Here is a 21,174-nt window from a genome sequence, read left to right on the forward strand (position 1 = left end):
TCCTAAGAGAGTCGAGCAGGTTTCAGTAACTTGGTGAAAAGCATAACAGCCCAAATACGAAAATACACTTGGTTCATGATGTCGCATTAACATACCAATGCTAGAGTCTTTTACCTTTGTTTTCTCTTTTATTATTCAGCACATTACTGAGAAATTAACAAAAATGGTTTTGAAAGAGTGGCACTTCAGTCTGAATTGATTTGGAGTTTCTCTTTGGTGTCCCTTTAATGTTGCCACTTCTCATTGTCGCTTTGTACACACCTCGTGTAGCTTCACACACCCCTGCCATAGAATCTAAACAAGCAGCCTAATAACTCGGGAAACTTGTATTGAGTGCTGGGTTTGTTTGTTTCAGACGCCACCCGCTGCATGAACCAGCCTGTGAACCTCGCATTGCGGCCCGTGTTGGCATGCCTGCCAGCCTGGTTCCGGTTTGCTCAGTGCCTGCGTCGGTACCGGGACACGCGGGAAGCTTTCCCACATTTGGCCAATGCCACCAAGTACGCCACTACGTTCTTCGTCGTGCTCTTCTCGACCCTCTTCAATGTCTACAGGGGTCAGTTTCAGTAGAAACACTGTTGCCCAGTTTCCTTCATTTCTCCAGATTGTGCATCTTTGGTTTGCCTATGTTTGTAGTAGAACTGCACTGAGCTCTTGCAGCTATAAAAGAAAACCCAGTTCTAACGCAGTGTTGCAATTCCAATAACACAAAGCTTGTTTGAGTTAGCGAGGTAGCAGCAGTAGCAAATGAAACAAGCACAGCCTCATCACCTGTAGCTGTTGGCTGGCTGCGTCACAAGGGCAAATACGATGCTTGTCAAAGGAAGAATGTTGATGAGAAGTGTAGGCTTAGTGAAGGACAACACATGTCTAATACAATTAAGGCATCGTATTACTTGCGTCACTGTGGCTCATCCGTTCTAGAGGATTTGCCAAGAATTGACACATAGCCAGTTTGGACATACCCAGTGCCCAAGTTGTCTGTTTGGGCACATACCCAGTGACCGAAGTTGTGTAGGTGATGATGGTGAAAAAAAACTTAGTTTTTCCTATGCATGGGTATGACCTCCCCCCTTTGTAGTTACCATCTGGGGAGGGAGGGAAAGAGGACGGGTTACTATGGAGGGAGTTTAGTTAAAGCTACATGAATAGCCGTGTTTCTTGGAGCTAGCCCATGTGGTAGTTGTTTTGTCGGCAGCGGCAGGCAAGCGGGGGCCCGCGACCAGCGAACGCGCGGCGACCGCCCGACGCAGAGAGGGAGACACGGAGCCAACTGCTCCTGATGAAAACCGGACAAAGGACTGAGCCGGCTCGCGGCCGTTTATTACCAAAAAGGACTTCACATGCCAGATGACACCTCCTGATTGGTCCAAGCTCGTCACATGACAGAAGGGGGGTGCGCCATCTAGCTAGACTACTACAAAACATAAATGTATGATAACACAGAGATCTGGCAGGGGGAGACACTATACCACATCATCCCCCCCTGGAACAAAGTAAGCATACAGTGAAACGCGCACACAAGACGCGCACTTAAGTCCAAAGACAAACTCAGTTCGTTCCCCCCCACGTTCACACACACGCGCACCAGTCGCACACAAGGCACGCACTTAAGTCCACAACAAATTCAGTCCGTCCCCGCCCAAGTTCACACACACGCGCACCAGACTTGGGGCACCAAAACACAGGCAGTCACTCAAGACAAAATCCGACAAGGAACACGGCACAAGACTCGCTGCACCGCAAGAAGGAACACATTTTATACCTGTGTTAACGAAACATGTGAACTGTCTCCTAAATGTCACAGCGAGGCCCCTATCCGTGGCATTTCGAAGACTGCAATACGCTCTACATTCAAGAAACATAATCATCGAGCCACGGAGGCCGTTTTCTGTCACGATGAGGACGTGTGCGTACCTCAGAAGAACTTTGGGGGTTGCGACGCGTATCGGTCGACTTCGAAGACCCAGTCGTCCCACTACTGTTTCCCTCCCCCTGGTTAGACAACTGAATGTGGGTGTCGCTCAAAGCTGGAGAGGGTTGCCCAGGAAGCTCCTCTCGACGTCCCAACAAGTCCTGGGAGGCTACCAATTCCCCCACGGAATCAGAGACGAATGCTGACTGTGTAGACTCGGAAGTGATACAGTCAGACGAACTACTTAGCTGATGCTTATAACTATGAGAAGACGATGTCACTACAGATGAGTCATCGGAATGACTATCCAAGTTTGAATATGAGTACAAAAAGTCCCTATCACTTGTACACAATGTACTATCTGCTGAATCCTTTATCACTAGGGTTAACTTAGACACATGCCACGTCTTCCCATCACTGAGTAGAAAAGTAGATGGTCCTATCTGGGCCTTAACTGTACGAGGTTTACTGTACTTAAAAAAATCCTTTCCTGTTAAATCTTATTCTGACGGTGTCTCCCACCTTGATACGAGTTGCCTGAGCACCTCTACGTTTGTCTACGTACTGTTTAGTCTGCCACTGTTTCTGCAAGACCCTTTCTTGAACTTGAGGCACAAGACTGTCCTGTTCCCGTAGATCTACACAGAGCCGCATGGTTCCATCCTTCTTGCGCACCACCACAAGTGGAGACACCCACTCAGAAGCCTCGACGTGCTCGATGACGTCGCAGTCCTCGAGACGTCGCAATTCATTTGTGACCTGGTCACGGAGAGCCAGGGGTAGTCGGCGCAACTTTGAAGATACTGGTTTCGCATCTTGCTGCGGATGAATTCGGTGCACAAAGTTGTTGACGAGACCCAACTCGTCACTGAAGAGGTGATCAAAACCCGGAGGCACACCTGTGGGGCTCTGTACTGAAGAAAGCGATGGCAGACGACATGTCAGCGACGTACCGTCGATCTGCATGCCCAAGCGTTGGATGGCGTCTAAACCCAGCAGTGATGTTCCTGTAGTCGTTACGTGGAACGTGACGGAGCATGACCTTTGGAAAAACTGGACAGTGGCTTGAAACAGGCCTTGAATGTCGATGCGTTGCTTGGAGAAATTTCTCAAATCCACTGTTGTTTGTGACAGCCTGTGCTGTCGACCAAAGTGATGTCTAAAATCTTCGGCCGTCATGAATGACACAGACGCTCCCGTATCCACCAGCCGTCGCATGGAGACGCCGTTAACTACGACCGGAACTTCCAAATCTTTTTTAGTTTCAAAAGCGCTTACCGTCAAGACAGACGCGGACGGCTGCCCTGCGGAAGTTGACGAAGACAGCGTCTCTGCGGAAGAGACGTGTTGCACCGCTGTTTGGGTCTTTCGACATACCGAAGCGAAATGGCCCAACGTGTGGCAGGCGTTGCATCGCCGATTTCTTGCTGGACAATTCCTGTAAGACGCGATATGGTTCCTGCTGCCACACCGATCGCATGCACCACGGTTCCCGGAGGAGCCATGTGCGAAATGTCGACCATCTTGGCAGTTTCTCGGAAAAAGTCGGCCCTCTTGGCGGCTTCTCGGAAAAAGTCGGCCCTCTTGGCGGCTTCTCTGAAGAAGTCGGTCATCTTGGCGGCGGCTTCTCGGAAGAACTCGGTTATCTTCATGGCCTGCCGGACTAAGTCGGCCATCTTGGCAGCTTTCCGGAAGAAGTCTGTCATCTTGGCCCGTCGACGGAACGCCAAGTTGAGATGCCTCGATTCTTCGTACATTTTCAGAGCCGAACGCGCGGTTCGCTTGATGCAAGGCTTCTAAAGAGCGTCCAATTTCTTCTGCCTTGTCCAGGGACAGGGTTTCGCCATGAGCTAATAACTTTTCGCGAACACTGGCGTTCGCTACCCCATGTATTATTTGGTCTCGGACGCGCTCATTGTAGGTTGTGCCGAAGTTGCACTGTACCGCCTTCTCCTTCAGTGCGGTCACGAATTCCAGGAATCCTTCTCCCTCGAACTGCCTTCGACTGGTGAATTCGTGCCTCTCCGCCAGAACATTTGTTGACGTGGCGAACAACCGGTCAAGCCGCTGCAAGAGTTTCTGGAACTGTAACGCTGGCGGGACCGCATCACTTGACGTTGACGCTGCGCCGGTCGACTGCCTTGCGGCTTCGCTTGACGCTGACGCTGCGCCGGTTAACTGCCTTGCTGCTTCCTGCTCCTCGTCAGCCAAATACTTTCGTTGTCCCTCACGCCTGAGAGCGCTGACGAGCGCAGACGCTCGTCGCGCGTCCGTCCAGTCGCCGTCGCCGGCCGCTTCGAGGTGGGCCTGAAAAATTTTTTTTCCATCTATTCCATGGAATTGACGGTGGCCTGGGCAATTCAAGAAAAACGGGAAGGTTTGCCGAAAAGGAAGCCATGCCCGGTAGCGTGCAGGAGACAGTACAGAAAACAAGCCGGAGCTCGCAGCAGGAATGGGGCAAGGAAGAACAAAGGGGTCGAGAAGGCCTAGGCTCAGAAGCCTCGCGACGCCAAGTGCGTCGGAGGCGTTTGCTTGCCGTGCAGACACAGGAAGGGACACTTCACTTACGAAGCTCGTTGGTTTCCCGGGGCTTCGGTTGGAACCGCTGCGGGAATCCCATCCTCGTCGCCATAAGATGTTGTCGGCAGCGGCAGGCAAGCGGGGGCCCGCGACCAGCGAACGCGCGGCGACCGCCCGACGCAGAGAGGGAGACACGGAGCCAACTGCTCCTGATGAAAACCGGACAAAGGACTGAGCCGGCTCGCGGCCGTTTATTACCAAAAAGGACTTCACACGCCAGATGACACCTCCTGATTGGTCTAAGCTCGTCACATGACAGAAGGGGGGTGCGCCATCTAGCTAGACTACTACGAAACATAAATGTATGATAACACGGAGATCTGGCAGGGGGAGACACTATACCACAGTAGTCCAACATGCCTTTTCTGTGCCCCGTTGGGCCTTATATTGCCAGACAACAGCCAGCAGCAAGTTTTCTGTTCAGGCACGTTCCCTGTGGTGCAAGTTCTCAGCAAGACAGCAGCTAGCACGTACCCAGTGGCCCAAGTTGTCTATTGTATATCTACAAACATATCCCTGGAAGAAATGTCAACATGCAACAAACCTTGGTAAGAGGCAAAGAAAGCTTTGCTTTAAAATTTTGAGGAGCAACTTCTCTGCCCAGAATCTTGCTTGGGTAGCATCACAGATGCAAACAGTTTTCCCGAGTCCATAAGATGGTGGTGTCATCTGGTGGCTGAAATGATGGCTGCCCTGTCACCATCCTGTCATCGTTGTTTTCATTAAGACTGAGCACACTTTTACATCTAGTTCCTACACGATTGTCTTTGTACAACATTACCTTATTGAGAAGTTAAGGTCTGTGCTAGGTGTGATGGAGAATGATTGCTGCAACATTAAGATACAGGAAGCAACAGTGTGGATCATTTGAGAGTAAATGTCAACTGATATTGTTCTAGCTGAAATTGAGAGGAAGTAGCCGTGTTGGGAAAATCATGTGGCTCACAGAAAAAATAACCAGTGGTCAATTAGAGTAACACAGTGGGTGCCAAGAGAAGAAAAGCGCACTTGAAGGCAACAGAGAAGACCAGATGGAGCAATTAGGCTAGGAAATTTACAAAGCATGCAATAATTGGAGATTTGCAGAAAGAGGCCTGTGGCAGCCCCATCACCATCATCTTGAGCACACTAAGACCTTCACAATGAACCAGGCTGGCTCTTGAACGATGCAGCTGCAACCCCTGGCATGGTCTGTTGTCTTCATTGCCTGCAATAAATGGAGGTGGTTCAGCAAACATTGCCATCTCCGCAGGTCTTTTTCCTGCAATGTTCTCAAATATAGCCTGATGATGATGATCTTGTTGCTTGCACATTGGCATTGGGAAGTGTTCGTGTTCCTCAGTATTTCTTTCTGCGTAAACAAGACGTAGCTCAGCCAGTACAAACATTTGTTGTAGCAGCAGGAAGCTGGAAGTACCACTCTTACTGGAAGCACCACTCTGCCACCTCACAAAATTAAGCAATATTTCAGACACATTTTTCTTATGAGAATTTATTTAGAACAGTTAAATTATGTTTATTATAGCAGGCTGACAATCTGCCCTGAAATTGCTCACTTGTGGAAAAAATATAAAGCAGGACTTTCATTCCTTCTTCGTGTTTTGCATTTGTCTTAGTTTGCCTAGTAATCAATCTTCGCTCTCATGTCACTAGTGTTTATTGGGCGTGATGCAGCATGTGTCAATCTATAAAAATACTGTGTCTGCAGCATTTGCCATTACTGCAGCTACTGAATATTGTATTTTCAGTGCATGAACAGGATTATTTTGACCTTGAATCAACTTAAAAAGCCTGAATTCTACAGGAATTGGCCATGACGCAATTCATGTAGATGTGCCCCTGCCATTCAAGATTTTAAATGTACTTGTTGAACGAGGCGAGTTACTCGGTGATCATGTTCGACAACAGTTGAAGAAAAATCTCCCTTTAATGCAGTCTTGTAAAATGGCACTGAGGCTTTTCAGCAGCATGAAAAGCATCCTTCGCCACTTTTAATTTAGTGAACAACCAAGTATGAAACAAGAAAAGACAAAACAACAGAATTGCTATTGTGATAGCAATTATGGGGACGCTCCAGGTGAATTTATGCCATCGTCGTTACCATCTCCACGATATATTGTATTAAGTCCAAGTTCAATAAGGCCCTATTGTATTCCACAGCGCCGTATACTGTAGGTGCGAGGGAAAGCATGAGAGAATTAGCCGAGAAGGATAAGGGAGGATGGTGGCTTCATGTGCGCCGTCTCCCCGTTCGCTCTATGTTGTGCACGAAAGGGGGCGGGGGAGGGAGGGGGAGAGGTGAGCGCGCACGTTAAGTAGGACGAAGGGAGGCAGGTGAGCACACTAGTCGAGCTGTAGCTGCGCGTGGCGAAACTGAGTGCGGCGGCGCACACTCTATCTTGGAGGTAATCTGCAGCAGGCACAGAGGCTACAAGCGCCGAGATGGCTTATGACTTTGTGTACACTGTGTTTTCCCGTGCCTACTGTTGGAGATTGCATAGTCTCAAGCTTCAAAGACTCGTTGAAGCTACAGGCAGCACGACGCATTCGCTCGTCGCTGCTGCCGCTTTTCATCACACCAGCGTTCCGACAGCTAATGTCCACTGTCATTAAGTGAGATCTGTTCGTGTTTGCCTGTGCATGCGTGACACCATGCTTATTAATTTAGTTAGTAAGCGAATGTTTACTGCAATTTATACAGCAAATAAAACTACCCACCTTACTTCGTATAGCTGTCTAAATGATTTGCTACTGCAATTGTCACTTTTTTGGCAAAAATGTGACTTTTTATTAATATATACAGTTAATTTCGTTAGTTCGACCCTGATGGGGCCAACACAACTGATTGAATTATCTGGCGGGTCAAATTAAACAAAATGCAGAAAAAACATAAAACACACCACTGATTCATATGGCAGTATTTGCACAACTCTAACACACCCCCTAGTCATGTGTGCCCTGCTTTCTGTCTGTCCAATGTAAACAACTAACATAAAAATTAATTAAATCTCCTAAACTATGTAGAAATCTAACACACACACGATTCTTTAGCAAGAAAAATAGGCAGCAGTCTATGTGTTTCTCAATGCCAGCCAGTGTCCTAAAGTCACCATCGCCGCAATACATCTCTGTTATGCAGTAAAACATACAAAAGCCACGAATGCTGTTTTGGTTTTCTATCTGAATAAACTGCGCACGCTTCTACAGCCCAATTTAAAAAAAAAAAAAAAATTGTCCATTGCGATTGAGTAAATATCGTAATCAGACATTGTGAGCTACAGTTATTGCTTGGAAATATTCCTAGGGCAAGTTGAAATTAGGCATTCTTACGGGAAATAATATGTGTGTTCAACGTATTCACTGTCCCCCAAGTTCTGCTGAGACATGCTTCCCCTAAAAAGGTTGCTGTTTGGTCACCATAGGGATGAGGCACGTGAATGATGACAGGTCAAGTTCAAATTGTCTGGCAAAGGCCAATTTTAGTATCAAAATAATGAAAGTTTGGGCTTATAGAAATGCATATGTGCCAGCTGGGACCTTCAGTTGAGATCGATTTAACCAAACTAATTAACTGGAGTCAGCATTAATAGAAATCTGCTGCATATCTTTGTAAAAGGTTTTAAGAATTCATCTGGTGGTACCGTAAAGGAACGTTCTTAGTACACTAACCTGACACTGACGCCTACAAGAGAACGACAAAACGCCGCCGTCGATGATCGGCTAACTAGTCAGCAGATTGTGTGAGAGGCATTTTGTCACATTAGACCGATAGCACCGCCAACGCAACCGACAACAGCGGGTTGTCGCAGTGTGACAGTATTTTGTGACACCAACACCGACAAAGCCAGTCTGTAGACTATTTGACCAGTCTTCGTAAAATCAGCTGCAGAGTGAGAATATTGCACCGACAAAGCGATTTCCTCAGCAGCTGCACTTGATATATACTTAATCGTCCTCCACATACATGGAAACATACTTCATAAGTTGAAATGCATAATTGTTTGCCTTTGCCAGCAGTCTGTGTTGAGCTAGAGCAGGTGCTGATTTTGTTCAGCGGAGAAGCTACCAGGAACTGAGGGGTTCATGTGTGTATACTCACTACTTGTATGCCTGAAATAATGTCCGGTCAAACTAGGCCCATATGACGCCGATTTTGGTCTCCCAAGTTCAGTGTAGTTCACTTCTGCCCATAGTGACATTGAATCAATTGCTCTTGACTTCGTACAGTCTGCACACAAAAAGCGGCCACACAGCATGGAAAATCAGAACCTGCTATCAAAATTGCAGTGAGAGCCGTTTGCGAAACCTGGCCGCTCATATATCAGCGCGTCTGAGTGATGTATACGCCAATTGTATGTGTAAATCTCTGTGTGTTGTAGGATTTCATCAGTATTTCAAGTCAGCGCTGCATGGTTTCCACTGTATTTGAAGCAAACGACGCGCAGCAGCAATTATAAATGGGTCGTGAGAAAAAGCTGTGGCGCCACCTATAGAGCAAAGAAACAAACAAACATTCATAATGTATAACCTCTGAGATCTGACAGCGCATACAGTCTCGGAGGCCATGTCCAGTTTATATAGCCGCCTTTGTTAGGCTTAATGGGTCAAGAAACCGAGAACGGATCTTGGTAACAACACCCAGTTGTCGCTAATAGTTTGTTGTTTAAGCATCGTTACTAACATCGAAAGCGAATACATCTACCTGTTATGAGTGAAAGGCTGAAAAAGGGCAGGACAACAACTTGATAGATCCGCAGCGGTTGGCTGTCGCTTTGAAGGTGTCTCCATGTTTCCATTGTGTATGGTTGTGTTGTTCCAGTGTGACAAGAAAATTGCCCGACTCTGCTAATGAGTCCTTTCCCGCCAGTGCTCCGCTGACATGGCCGTCAGCGACCCATCTGCAGACTGTTGGCGTCGGTGCAGTGTGACAGAGGCACCAACAGGATGGAAAGTGCTGGCACCGACAGTCGGCCGACCAAAATCGGTGTCGTGTCAGCCTGGTGTCAATGGGCCTTAAGCATTCTGAAATCTAAAACTGTATTTTGATCTCTTCCGTCCAAAACAGTGAGCACTTCTTTTTTTCAAGCGTAATGCGCTACTCATACTTTTTAAAAATGAACTGGTTTGTTATTTATTTATTTTATTTTATTTATTTATTTGTACATACTGCAGTCTATACAGACCAAGAAGGTGGGCGTATTTCTGCAAACACTCATGTAGGACAAGAGTAATATGTGCTCTTGTGCTAGACATATGGAACAGAAAAAGGAAGAGAGCAAAAAAGAAAAAGAAAGGAACAAGTTGGCCTTTTTGTATTGCAAAGGACGATATTCATACCATCAGAAAAATTCACTGGGATAGTCAATATCATATAAATATAACCAAGTTCACATCAGAACAAAATTCACTTGCATAGGTGATAGTAAAAGTAACGTGAATAAAAGAGGGAAAAAAAATAACATTCCATATTATTGTGCAAAATACATGAGTAGTGCCTGTTCAAAATTATCAGCAGAGAAAATTTCTGAGAGTAGACCATTCCACTGAACAACAGTACGAGGAAAGAATGAATTTTTAAACAGGTTAGAGCGTGCACGGAAAGGGAGCAAGTTCTGAGCGTGACGGTGTCGAGATGCGCATGACAGGTAAGGTTGAATGTATGTTTGTCCGTTAAATTCAAGCGATTTGTCGTACATCGTGAAAAGAAATTTTAGTCGTGCCACAGTTCTTCGTGCTTCTAAGGTAGGGATATGGTTTTCGGTCATTAGTTGTGACGGTGAATCAGTGGACCTAAACTTGTTGAAAATGAACCGTACTGCTCGCCTCTGAACCATTTCAAGCTTATGCTTATCCTTTATGTAATAGGGGTCCCATACTATTGAGGCGTATTCTAGTTTTGGCAATATATAAGTTCTGTATGCTAGAAGTTTAAATTTGAAGGTGCTGTTTTCAGTTTATGATGCAGAAAGCCAAGCTTTCGAGAGGCGGATGCACAAACGTTTGCAATGTGTTTCGACCACGATAGTGTGTTGGTAATCATTATGCCTAGGTATTTATATTCGGAGACTTCCTTTATTTGTGTACTATTGATGCAATATGTAAACGCCATAGGTTGCTTTTTGTTCGTGACACGAAGTAAGACAGTTTCGTCAGCATTTAGGGTCATAGACCAGGTGGTGCACCATTCATTAAGTCTGGCTAAGCTAGTGCTTAACTGAGTAAGTAAAACTCTTGCCTGGGCTAGTTGGTTCATGCTTGAATTAGTAAAGGCAAGGCGCAATATGAGTCCTGGTCTTCTACGCCTTGCATTTACTAATTCATGCTTAACTGAACTTGGTCATCACGGCAAGTAGTCTCTTTAAAGACAAGACAATCATCTGCGAACAATCTGATGTTAACGTGTGAATGAATGGTGCTAGTTATATCATTAACATAGATTAGGAAAAGAATCAAGCCGAGTACGCTTCCTTGAGGTACTCCGGATGGAACTGGTATGCAGTAGAAGCATGGCCGTTAGCGTCTACGAACTGACTACTGTTTTAAAGGTAGGCTCTTATCCAATTTATGATAAATGTAGGGAGGCCGAGCTTAGTAAGTTTTCCAAGAAGTTTATTATGAGGCACGCGATCAAACGCTTTACTGAAATCAAGGAAGATAAGGTGAACTTGTCTGGAAGAATCAAGCGTTAGAGCGATTTCGTGAACAGTTGTTAAAAGTTGCATAGATGTCGACAGTTTCTTTCGAAAGCCATGCTGAAATGGAGAGAGTTGTTACTTTTAAGAAAATTAGTTATTTAATGAGCGATGATGTGTTCTAGTGTTTTACAGCACGTGGATGTCAATGAAATGGGACGATAGTTTTCAGTTCTTAGGCGATCACCCTTCTTATCAACTGCAATGACACGAGCCACACGCCAGTCATCAGGTAAAGTCGCTGTGCTCATAGAAAAAGAAAAGACAGCTGTTAAGATGTGTGTAACAGGCTTGGCGTAACGGCGAAGAAAAGATTTGGTATGCCATCTGGCCCCCCAGAAGATTTTTTTTTAACATTAAGCAATAAGGAAAACACACCTTCAAATGATATGACGTCTGACACTTGGCATGGAAAAGGAGCCTCCATGTCTCTATCAGCGCGGGTGAACACAGAATGTAAATATTCATTCATTATGTGAGATATTTCTTGAGGATCGGTGATCACAATGTCGCGTTGCCTCATTTCTTGCAAATGTTTGTTTCCACTGCCAAGATATCGGCAAAATTTATTGGGACTGGTTTTTATGTAATTCAGCAAAGTATTGGAAAAACATTTTTGACGGGTCAAAGACAATGCGTCTGAAAGCTGGACTCGCAGGTGGCTAATAACTTCAAGGTTTTTGTTCCGGCATCTTTTTGCGTTTTAACCTGTGTTTTATATGTATAATTTTTCTGTCAATCCATGGGTTTCTTTGTTGTGGTTTAATACGTTTAGTCGGCACGAAGGCATCAATACAGTAGTTAATGCAGGTCACAAACGCACGCCACAGTGAAGTAACATCAGTTTTTGGTAAGTTGTCGACCAGCATCCAAAGTTCATCAAGGATAGATTGATCATTGGCATTAATAAAGTCTGTAACAGTTTTGCAGGGCTTAACATGCTTCCTTTCACAACTATAACGCCTACTACTGACCAGCACAAGCTTGTGGTCAGATATGCCCTCCTCCACTCGAACATCGAGCTCTGTCATATTTTTGCTAAGAAATAAAGATCCAAAATTGAACCAGTATCAGCATTGTCACGTGTGTTTTCAAGCACAACTTGTTCCATGTCACATGCAAACATTATGTCGAGAAGAAGGCTATCGGCCAGCTGCATCTCGGGCCTGTGCAGCCAATTAACTGCGGGTAGGTTGAAATCGCCCGCCATGATAATTTTCTGGGGTTTCAGCACAGTCATGTAGTCACGCAGCGAAGACGAATTCTGGAGGGGACGATGGTGACCTATAAACCTCACATACCATAACTACATGTCCCCAACAATTAACTTTCAAAAACAAACTCTCATGGTTTTCAATCTGAGGAAGTATTTCTGCAGAAAACATGCTTTTTAGAATAATCGCTATACCTCCTCTCCTCGATCCACGGTCCGGACGGAAAATCTTGTGATGGTGATGCCAGTATTTCTTTGCTAACACCATCATGCAGCCAGGTTTCCTCGACAATTGCAATAGGGGGGTTGTATCTGAAGAGGAGGCATTCAAGCTGTTCTACTGTATTACTTGTGCACTGCATCCAGTCCTAGTAATGCCATGCCTTGGGGGAACAACGTAAAAGCGAAGTCAAGCCGAGTTGTTCCCACGTGCAACTCTGGCTGTGAACCATCCCAAGACTGGAATCTTCTTCTGTGAAAAATCCTGCAGCATCGCTGTAGCCGCAGTCAAAGGGAGCCTGTTGGCGAACTTGGCTCGATAAACGTGGTCTGGCAAAATAGGCACCGACAACCCCGTATCCACCAGCAACTGAAGTGGCTCGTTCTCAATAACGACGTCACCGACCAAAGTCCTTCGTTCCACTTATCTGACCGCCAGCACAGTGAGGACGTCCTCCTCGTTAGCGCCGTCATTTAGGACCGTCCGCACATCCCGCTCCGCCGACCTGCCACAGATTGCTCGGAAATGTCCCATCCTGTGGCACTGGGAGCAACGTTTCCCCCGTGCTTTACATTCCTGTGAATTAGCTAGGTGCCTCGTAGAGCCCCACCGGTAAGCACCGGCGTCACTGCCGAGTCACTGTCTTGGCCTCTGCCTTGAGATACGTGCTGCACTGTGTCCGTTTGTGGCTACCCTTGGTCATAGACCGCAGCGCCCTCCGCTGCCTGCTTGTACATCTGCAGCATTTCTACTGCCTCTGCGAGCATAAGTTGTGACCCCTTCACGAGCAATTTCTGTCGCAACTCAGTGCTCTGTACTCCGTCAACAACCCTGTCCTGTAGAGCCGCTTCCAAGAAATGCCCGAAGTTGCACGTCTTTGCTAACTGTCGAAGGGCACTGATGTACTCTCGTATCGGCTCATTCGGCAGTTACCGACGTAACGTGAATTGACGTCGCTCGACAAGTACGTTGACGGTGCTTGAGAACTGACACTCCAATAGGCTCAACACCTCCGTGTAACTATCCTCTTCACTTGCCTCCGTCTTGTCTTTTCCTGCTGGTTTGCTTGCCTCCGGCCCGGCTTTTGTCATATGACATACGTGCCGGCTCGGGGCCCATTGTGCGACGAAAAACACGGCGTCCCTCGACCCCAAGACATTGTAGCAGAATGACCTTTTTCCGTAGTGGCGGTTGCGCGTCCATCCCCGTCGCTTCAAGGAAATTTGTGAAATCATCGAGCCACTGCTCCCATGGAATGGTCGCATTTCCAGGAGTCTCCAGGAAAGGCGGTAGTCTGTACGCTGCCATCTCGTAGGTGATGCCCCTTGGAACAGCAGGAAGCCAGGTAAGGGAAAGCAGTTCGTCGAACTGCGCCAGATTGTGGTAGCGTGAAGCGCTGAATAAGACTATACATTGACGGGGAACCACGGAACTGAAATTTATTCTGATGGCAATCGCTTATATACAGCTGATGTAATTGTCAGCGCCCCTATACACAACACCTACCTTTCACGCAAAAAGCCGGTTCGGGAGACTCCATCGCAGTGGCGTTCACTGTGCGTATTCGGTAAAGAGATAGCGTCTGTAAACGATTCAGTGCTTTCAGTTTGCCCAAGATTATTATATTGACAGTCAAAAACTTCCCTTGTTTTGAGAGTACCTACATAAATGTCCAGGAGGGCTGCCGCGTAGTGTCTTTATTGAGCGGCGTAAGTGAAACCTATGAGGAGCGCGCTGCGTGGTCCCTCATACTACGCAAGGGAGGCACTTCTGACAGACGGCGACTCCGTAACTCCTCGCCCACCTGCACTGCAGCACTCCTAGCGGCAGCAGCTGGCATTCATTGCATCCGGTGCCACCTGGAATGCCGCAGATGGCACGCTAGCCAGTATATTCTAGGCACTATAGTGAGAGGCCTTGTCCCGGAAGTCAGCCATTGCATCGCTTTGCAGCTCGCATGCGCTTGACGTGTTTTCTTTTTCTGCCCAAAAATGCCTGCTTGTTGTGCCGTGAATTGCACAAGCAGGCCGGAGAACTCTTCTGGAAAGACGTTTCACGCGCAAGTATTCTTCAAATTTGCATTGTGCGCTGCGTAAAACCAAGGCTGTACCGCTGACATTTTGGCGTGCAGCCCAACACTGCAGACCACAGGCACTACAATTTGGGTCATTTTATGCATAGGATCCCGTGATCTCGGAGCGATTTGTGCAGTCGATGCCGTGTTTGACCGATACTGAAATCTTTTCGACTGTTCTACTCACAAACACAAGATCAAATACTGATAATGAAAAACCGTGCATGTGCGTGGGTAAATTTGCAACTTGTTATAAATTGGGGCACAGGATTCTATCATGCATATAGCTTGAATGCAGAGTGAGTTCAGCACAAGAACAAATATGCTCCCAGTTAACTTCTGGAAAATTAGTCTCCTATTAAAAAAAATTTTTGTGCACGAATGGTGCGATAGGTGCATGCAAATCACTCAAGAATTGGGATGGTGAGCCAGGTGCTCGATAAACAGCAAACAGCAGGAAAGATTGTCTCCAACAAGAAACTTTTAGGCTAATAGTTCCCATATCATCAGCGTGACGCAAGAGTGACTGGCACATTTTTCTTTACCAGTACAGCCACTAACCTGCCTCCTCTTGTTGATCTGTCCCTATGAAAGGCACTCCTTTTATGTAGTTCTTAGTTATGTAGCCTAGTGTGTACTCTAAATAAACAGATATCACACAGCGTGTATGGCAGTAGCATATCTGCTAACTCTCCCTAATTTCTCATAAAATTTATGTATTTAGGCTTAATATAAAATGTTCTTAAGAGGAAGCTTTAGCTCGGGTGCTCCTATCTAAATACATGTAAAAGGAGAATTCGTTTTTCTCGGCAACCAGTGCACCAAATTTGACGTGGTTTGCTGCATTTAAAAGAAAAGCTTAAAATCTAGTGACTGTTGGTCTCGAATTTTCGATTTAGGTCGTCAAATTGTTATAAAAATTTGGCAAAAATCGCAAATTTTCAGAAAACGAAACTATCAAGTTTACAACTCCGTAACTCAGCAAGAAAAAATGATATCGCAATTCTGTGAATTGTACCTGATAGCACATCTAAAGCGGACAAAACTGATATGTTACGCATGAACCTCAAAAAATGGAGTAATGTGTAATTACAACTTTTGCAGAACCTTCGTAAACAACGTAACAAATTCACGTAAGATGCAAACTGACCCATCAAATTTGTCTGCTTTGAATGGTCTAATGGATGCCGTTTACAGAATCGCGATATCTGTTCTTGATGCAGAGCTATTAGCTTGCAAACTTCGTGCTTCTATTTTTTTCAAACGTCTGAATTTTTGAAAATCCTTTTAACAAAATTAAAGCCCTAAATCAAAATTCCGCTTCCAACAGTCACTAGAATTTAACTTTCTCTCTCAAATGCAACAAATTTCATTAAAATCGGTCCAGGGGTTATCTCAAAAAAACGTTTTTGCGTTTTTACATGTATTTGAATAGGCCGCGTCGGAGTTGGGCCCGAGCTAAAGCTTCCTCTTAATATTTGATCAAGTGTAACGAACAATAAGGTGTTGAAATTTGGGATGCACAATATGGGGGAAAAAAAGATACAAAATATTATGATGATATATTCATTTCACAAGATTACAAATGTATCGAAAGTATAACGCAAATGAAAAACATTCTATCAATTCCTTCTTTGAACACTCGTCGTGATGTAGCACTTCTATTGCTGTTTCACAAGTACGTTCACGGACCGAGGCCATCACCAATACCTCTGCAAGTTTCTCCATTCACCTCACGAAGATTGCATAATCATCTTTCTTTCACGTGCATCTACGGCAAAACCGATGCTTTTAACTCATCTGCGCTTCCACGTGTCACCTGTCGTGGAACGACCTTCCTGATATCCTGGTAGCTGAAGCGAACAAAGAAAAATTCTATCACGACATAAACATTTATTTCTTACTTAAAAAAAAAAGAAACTTCTTGCCTGCGTTGATTCTTGTATGCTTTTTTTCTTTTATATTAGAATTTTAGAGTTTGTGTAAACTTGATTCTTCGTTGTGTTATTATTAACAAAGCATTGTATAATTGTATAATTTTGTATAATTGTTTGCTCTTTATATGGTGTAAAATTTTTTTTTTCCCTTACGCAATGCCCATTCTTCGGGCCTGTAAGGTATTTTGAATAAATACCTTTATGCCAGCCCAAGGCTGCATTTGCCAGAGGTAATTGCTTCAAGCAAATTTATTCGCATAGGTTCTTAAAACAGGCCCGATCAGCTACAGCGAAGTCTTTGAAAACGTCACTGTGATCTAAAAAAGATGTGTTGCTTGTCAGTCTGTGCTGTTCCAAGTTCTTTGCTGCTTCTGCTTTAAGTATTAAGTCTAAAGGTAAATCGTCATTAATAAACGGTTTATGTATCCCACAAAAAGTGTGTTCAGGGCAGACATTCAAAAACATATTCCCCCTCCATTCTTCCTCCTCCTCCTGTCATGTCTGCAAGATTTTTACGAATTTGGTAGTTTACAAGTTGGCAGGCATGCAGTACGTAGCAGAACACAGAAGAAAAAATGCAAAGATGTGGAGGAAAACTTGGCACAAGGCAAGAAATGTCAAGGAATTGAGAGACAAATGCTTACTACATTGTATATGCTACTCCTCTGCCGGAATCTCGGGAATGCATAAGATGCTTTCATTATGGAGCAACAATTAACGTCTTTGTGCCACACTGCTTTGAACAGTCTGTGTTACAAAAAAAAGAAAAGCAATCTTGCATCTAAGGTCACTGTTCCTTTTCTCTCATCAAAGGATTGTGTTGTACAAAAGCAGGAGAATGTTGCTGATCATTGCAGAGGCTGCTTAGCATAGGCCTGTCTAAAACCATTCTTTATCCGAGACCTTGGGGAAATGTGTTGAATGGCATTTCTGCACTCTGTGCTTGGTCTTGACGTTGTTTGTTTTGTTCGTTGCCCACTGCGGTAACTTCGTGGCGTTGGGCTGCTAAGCACGAGGTTGCGGGTTCAATTCCTGGCCGTGTGCGGTCGCATTTCAATGTGGGCAAAAACGCTTGTGTGCTTATGTTTAGATGCATGTTGAAGAACCCCAGAGGGTCAAAATTAAGTGATACTCCTCCACTGTGGCGTACTTCGTAATGATATCGTGGTTTTGGCACAAGAACAAACACAGAATTTAATTTTCTTTTCATTTGTTTCACCATGTTTGCATCCTGATGCAGTGCAACATAAAAGTTTGACCTTGTTGGTGAGTTGTACTAAATACAGTAAACCCTTGTTACAACGAAGTCATCGGGACTGCAAGTTGACTTGGTTGTAAGTGGTATTTTGTTAAGAGGATGGGCGCTATAAAAGAGTCATAGTAATGCCAGACCACAAAAAACTTTGAATAAAGTGATTTCATTATAACGAGGGTCTGCTATGTACTTACAGAGAAAGGTTAAATGTAGCCAGAGAAAACAACATGAACAGCGTTGACTTCCAAGTGATCTTATTCGCAGAAAGAACACACATATGTGACTGTGCCATGAAAACACCAAAACGAAAACTAGAGAAACACAGTTCAGTCGCTTCTCAGGTGGAAGTCAGCATTCTTGGTGTTGTTTTAGCGCAAGCTCTTGCGCCAGTTGGTGCATGATGAACTTGAAGAAGGGGGTACCAGCGAAACACAAAGGATGCGCACACAAGGAAAAGGCGTTAGGCACGGACGGACACTGGACTTTCAACTGTACTTTATTGAAATTTACATTGCCACACATAACCTCCATGTTGTTTCTTGTACCTCTTTACGTTTAGCCTTGCACTGTAAGCATAATTAGGCTGATGCTGTGGTTGCAGCAACAAGGCTTTGCCACATTGAATGAGCTACCATAGTGGTTGAAAATCCATTTAATGAGTCCTCCTCTGTACATGCTTATGCCCCCGTGCAGACAGCTACCCATCGTCGAGCAGCCACCCATTCTTCATCCTGTGGATCCTGTCGGCAGTGGTCAGCTCGTGCTTCACCTACACTTGGGACATCAGGATGGACTGGGGTCTGTTTGATTCCAATGCCGGCGAGAACCGCTTCCTGCGCGAGGAGATTGTCTACTCCTCCTCGGTGAGTGCTTCACGCGACTTGACTCGCTTGCTCACCTTATAGCCACAATGCCCGTGGGTACTCCTCAGGAAATGCAGAAAAAGAAGTCTTATTTATGGAACAGTGTCAAAGACAGGGAAAGTACATGCACATGTGGTTGACTAACAATTGACCTCGTCTTGCATGAGGCCTTGTTCTTTGGGAATGAGGCCTAAAGTGTCTACAATTTTGGGGACGCAATAAACATGGTTGAGAGCGATGCAGTCACGGTGCACAAGCATGTATACTCCGTTTCAGTAGTTCTGCGAGCGCAGAGTCTTGTGCAGCGAGATGTAGTGCCACAGTTCGGAACCCTTTGTGCTACCAAATGGCCTTGACAAGTGGTCCTGTCGGCAGGCGTTTACTTGGAAGCTTCTCCGCTGGTCACAGGGTGGTTTATTGAGGCTCCATGATACTGAAAACAGTTTTTCATGTTCTTTTAATTTCATTTTATTTCAGCATTGTTTTTTTTTTTTTTACAGCAGAAAAATAATGCTAGGGCAAGAACAAAAAGCTGCAAAACAGCAGCTTGACTAGGTCCTTACCCCTTTTCTTGGCAACAGGCACAGATTCATTCATACATTCAGAGTACATATAATATACATATACACACACGCAGACCAGAAAACTTCCTGCTATAGTTTGTCAATGAGAGAGTGAAAAAAAAAAAAGAAAAAAAAACGTTTACCACTTGTTCGAATAAAAACATGAAGAGAACAAAAAAATAAATGCAATGCTGCCATCCAGACATTCATTTGCATTTAAAAAGTACAAACAATTACAGTCAAACAATTTCTGAACACGGTATAGTTACTATGAGTATATATAGCAAAAGTTACGTTTATGTTGAACAAAAATAGCAGTGACTCTCGATATATTGAATGTCAAGCGGTGCAAAAGTGCCCACAGAAGTTGGTTTTCCCTTGCGGCGCCGGGGAAATCTGCCGACACATCCCAAAAGTGGTTTAGCCCTGTGGCACGGCTCCATCCACCTGCGCTCCCTGCTGTGTCCACACCGCGTTGAGCGAGTCAGCGACACCCCCCTGCAAGAAATTATCCTGGCCCGCTTGCAGCACTTGCTCAGACAGCCATTCAGAGGCTTTTGTGCCCTCGTCGTTCAAGATGGTGCAAGTCCGAGTTGCCTCGCTGCTTTCCTCATTTGTTGTATTTGTGCCTTGTGGGCCTTCTCCCGCATGCTTGCCTTGATGGCTAGCACAAAGCGCACTGAATTTGCCTTTCGCTATGAAGCTCAAAATCATAATTCGAGTCGGAACGCGGTAACAAGTTGGATGTCGTCGCAGCGTACAAGATTCCAAGGGGCACTCTCAGCATGATATTGAAAAGTAAAGGGAAGATTAGGGCTAAGGCGGAAAAATCACCCGGTGCCCATGTGGCGCCCGACGCATACACATGGCTGCGACATCGAGGCGGCCATGTACAAGTGGTTTATCCGAAACTGCTTCAGACGTGCCAGTTTCTGCGTGCCCGGTGATGACTCTGAAAATGCTCATCAGTGTGACGAAGCCATTGCCGGTGTCGCCGAAGTTTGGAGCGACTTGTCACAATTTCTGGAAGTCATTGATGGATCAACGGCCGACAAGTTTGTGAGTGCAGATGGCTGTGCCGTGACCACAGGAGAGCCCGACAACGAAGACTACATTGTCGACATCGTACCGAACTCAAGTGAAAGCGGGCACAATGAGGAAAACAATGCCAACCCTTCACCCACATCCTCCGAGGTGATTGGAGCACTCGCACTAATCTGGCGCTTCTGCGTGAATGTGGAAGGTTGTGGCTTCAGCTGCTCCAACTCTTTAGACAATGTGGAGATGTGCATGCTGTCACAGGCAGCGAAGTTGCCCAAGCAGAAGACACACGACTATTTCATGCGAAACTAAGCTAGTTTCATCAATAAAGTGCTTTTGTAAATGGTATGTGCTTTTATGATGTCCAATTCTTTAGCAGGCTTACCATATTTACTCGCATAATGATCGCACTTTTTTCTAAAAAAATTTGACGCAAATTCAGGGGTGCGATCAATAATTACGCGGGTTAAATTTCCCACGAAAAGGAACATTTTCTTTTTTCACCCCGCATTTGCTGCAGGATGACAAGCAGGCGGCTGCCACTGTCCGTGTGGGACACCAAAACAAAAATGGTGGCCTGCGGGGCAAGCTGAACGCACCGAATGCGCATTGAAGCAGTTTTTCCATATCAGTAATGAATAATATCGTTAATATCGGCAAGTTTGTGACAATAACATAGCCATGTCCACTTTGAGGGGACAGAAACAGAGATGGGCGCGCTTAGGTGCCAGTGACATAAAGACACATGACGGGCATGCTGCGGAAACTGCGGCATTTGTTCACTGCTATCCTAATACGGCACGTTTCCGCTAAGGGTGGGC

General features: G+C 45.4%; 1 protein-coding gene across 3 annotated transcripts in view; it reads left to right on the top strand.

Annotated features, from left to right (window-relative positions):
- Positions 1–21,174, top strand: part of LOC126518482 (solute carrier family 53 member 1) — a 400,674-nt gene that overhangs the window by 312,139 nt on the left and 67,361 nt on the right. For all 3 annotated transcript variants that reach the window (XM_055065054.2, XM_055065055.2, XM_050168268.3), the window contains exons 10-11: positions 356–556; positions 18,580–18,749. In XM_055065054.2, the coding sequence (XP_054921029.1) occupies positions 356–556; positions 18,580–18,749 (371 nt within the window). The remainder of the gene's footprint in view (positions 1–355; positions 557–18,579; positions 18,750–21,174) is intronic.

This window comes from Dermacentor andersoni, chromosome 1, assembly GCF_023375885.2.
Source record: "Dermacentor andersoni chromosome 1, qqDerAnde1_hic_scaffold, whole genome shotgun sequence".
NCBI classification, from domain to species: Eukaryota; Metazoa; Arthropoda; class Arachnida; order Ixodida; family Ixodidae; genus Dermacentor; species Dermacentor andersoni.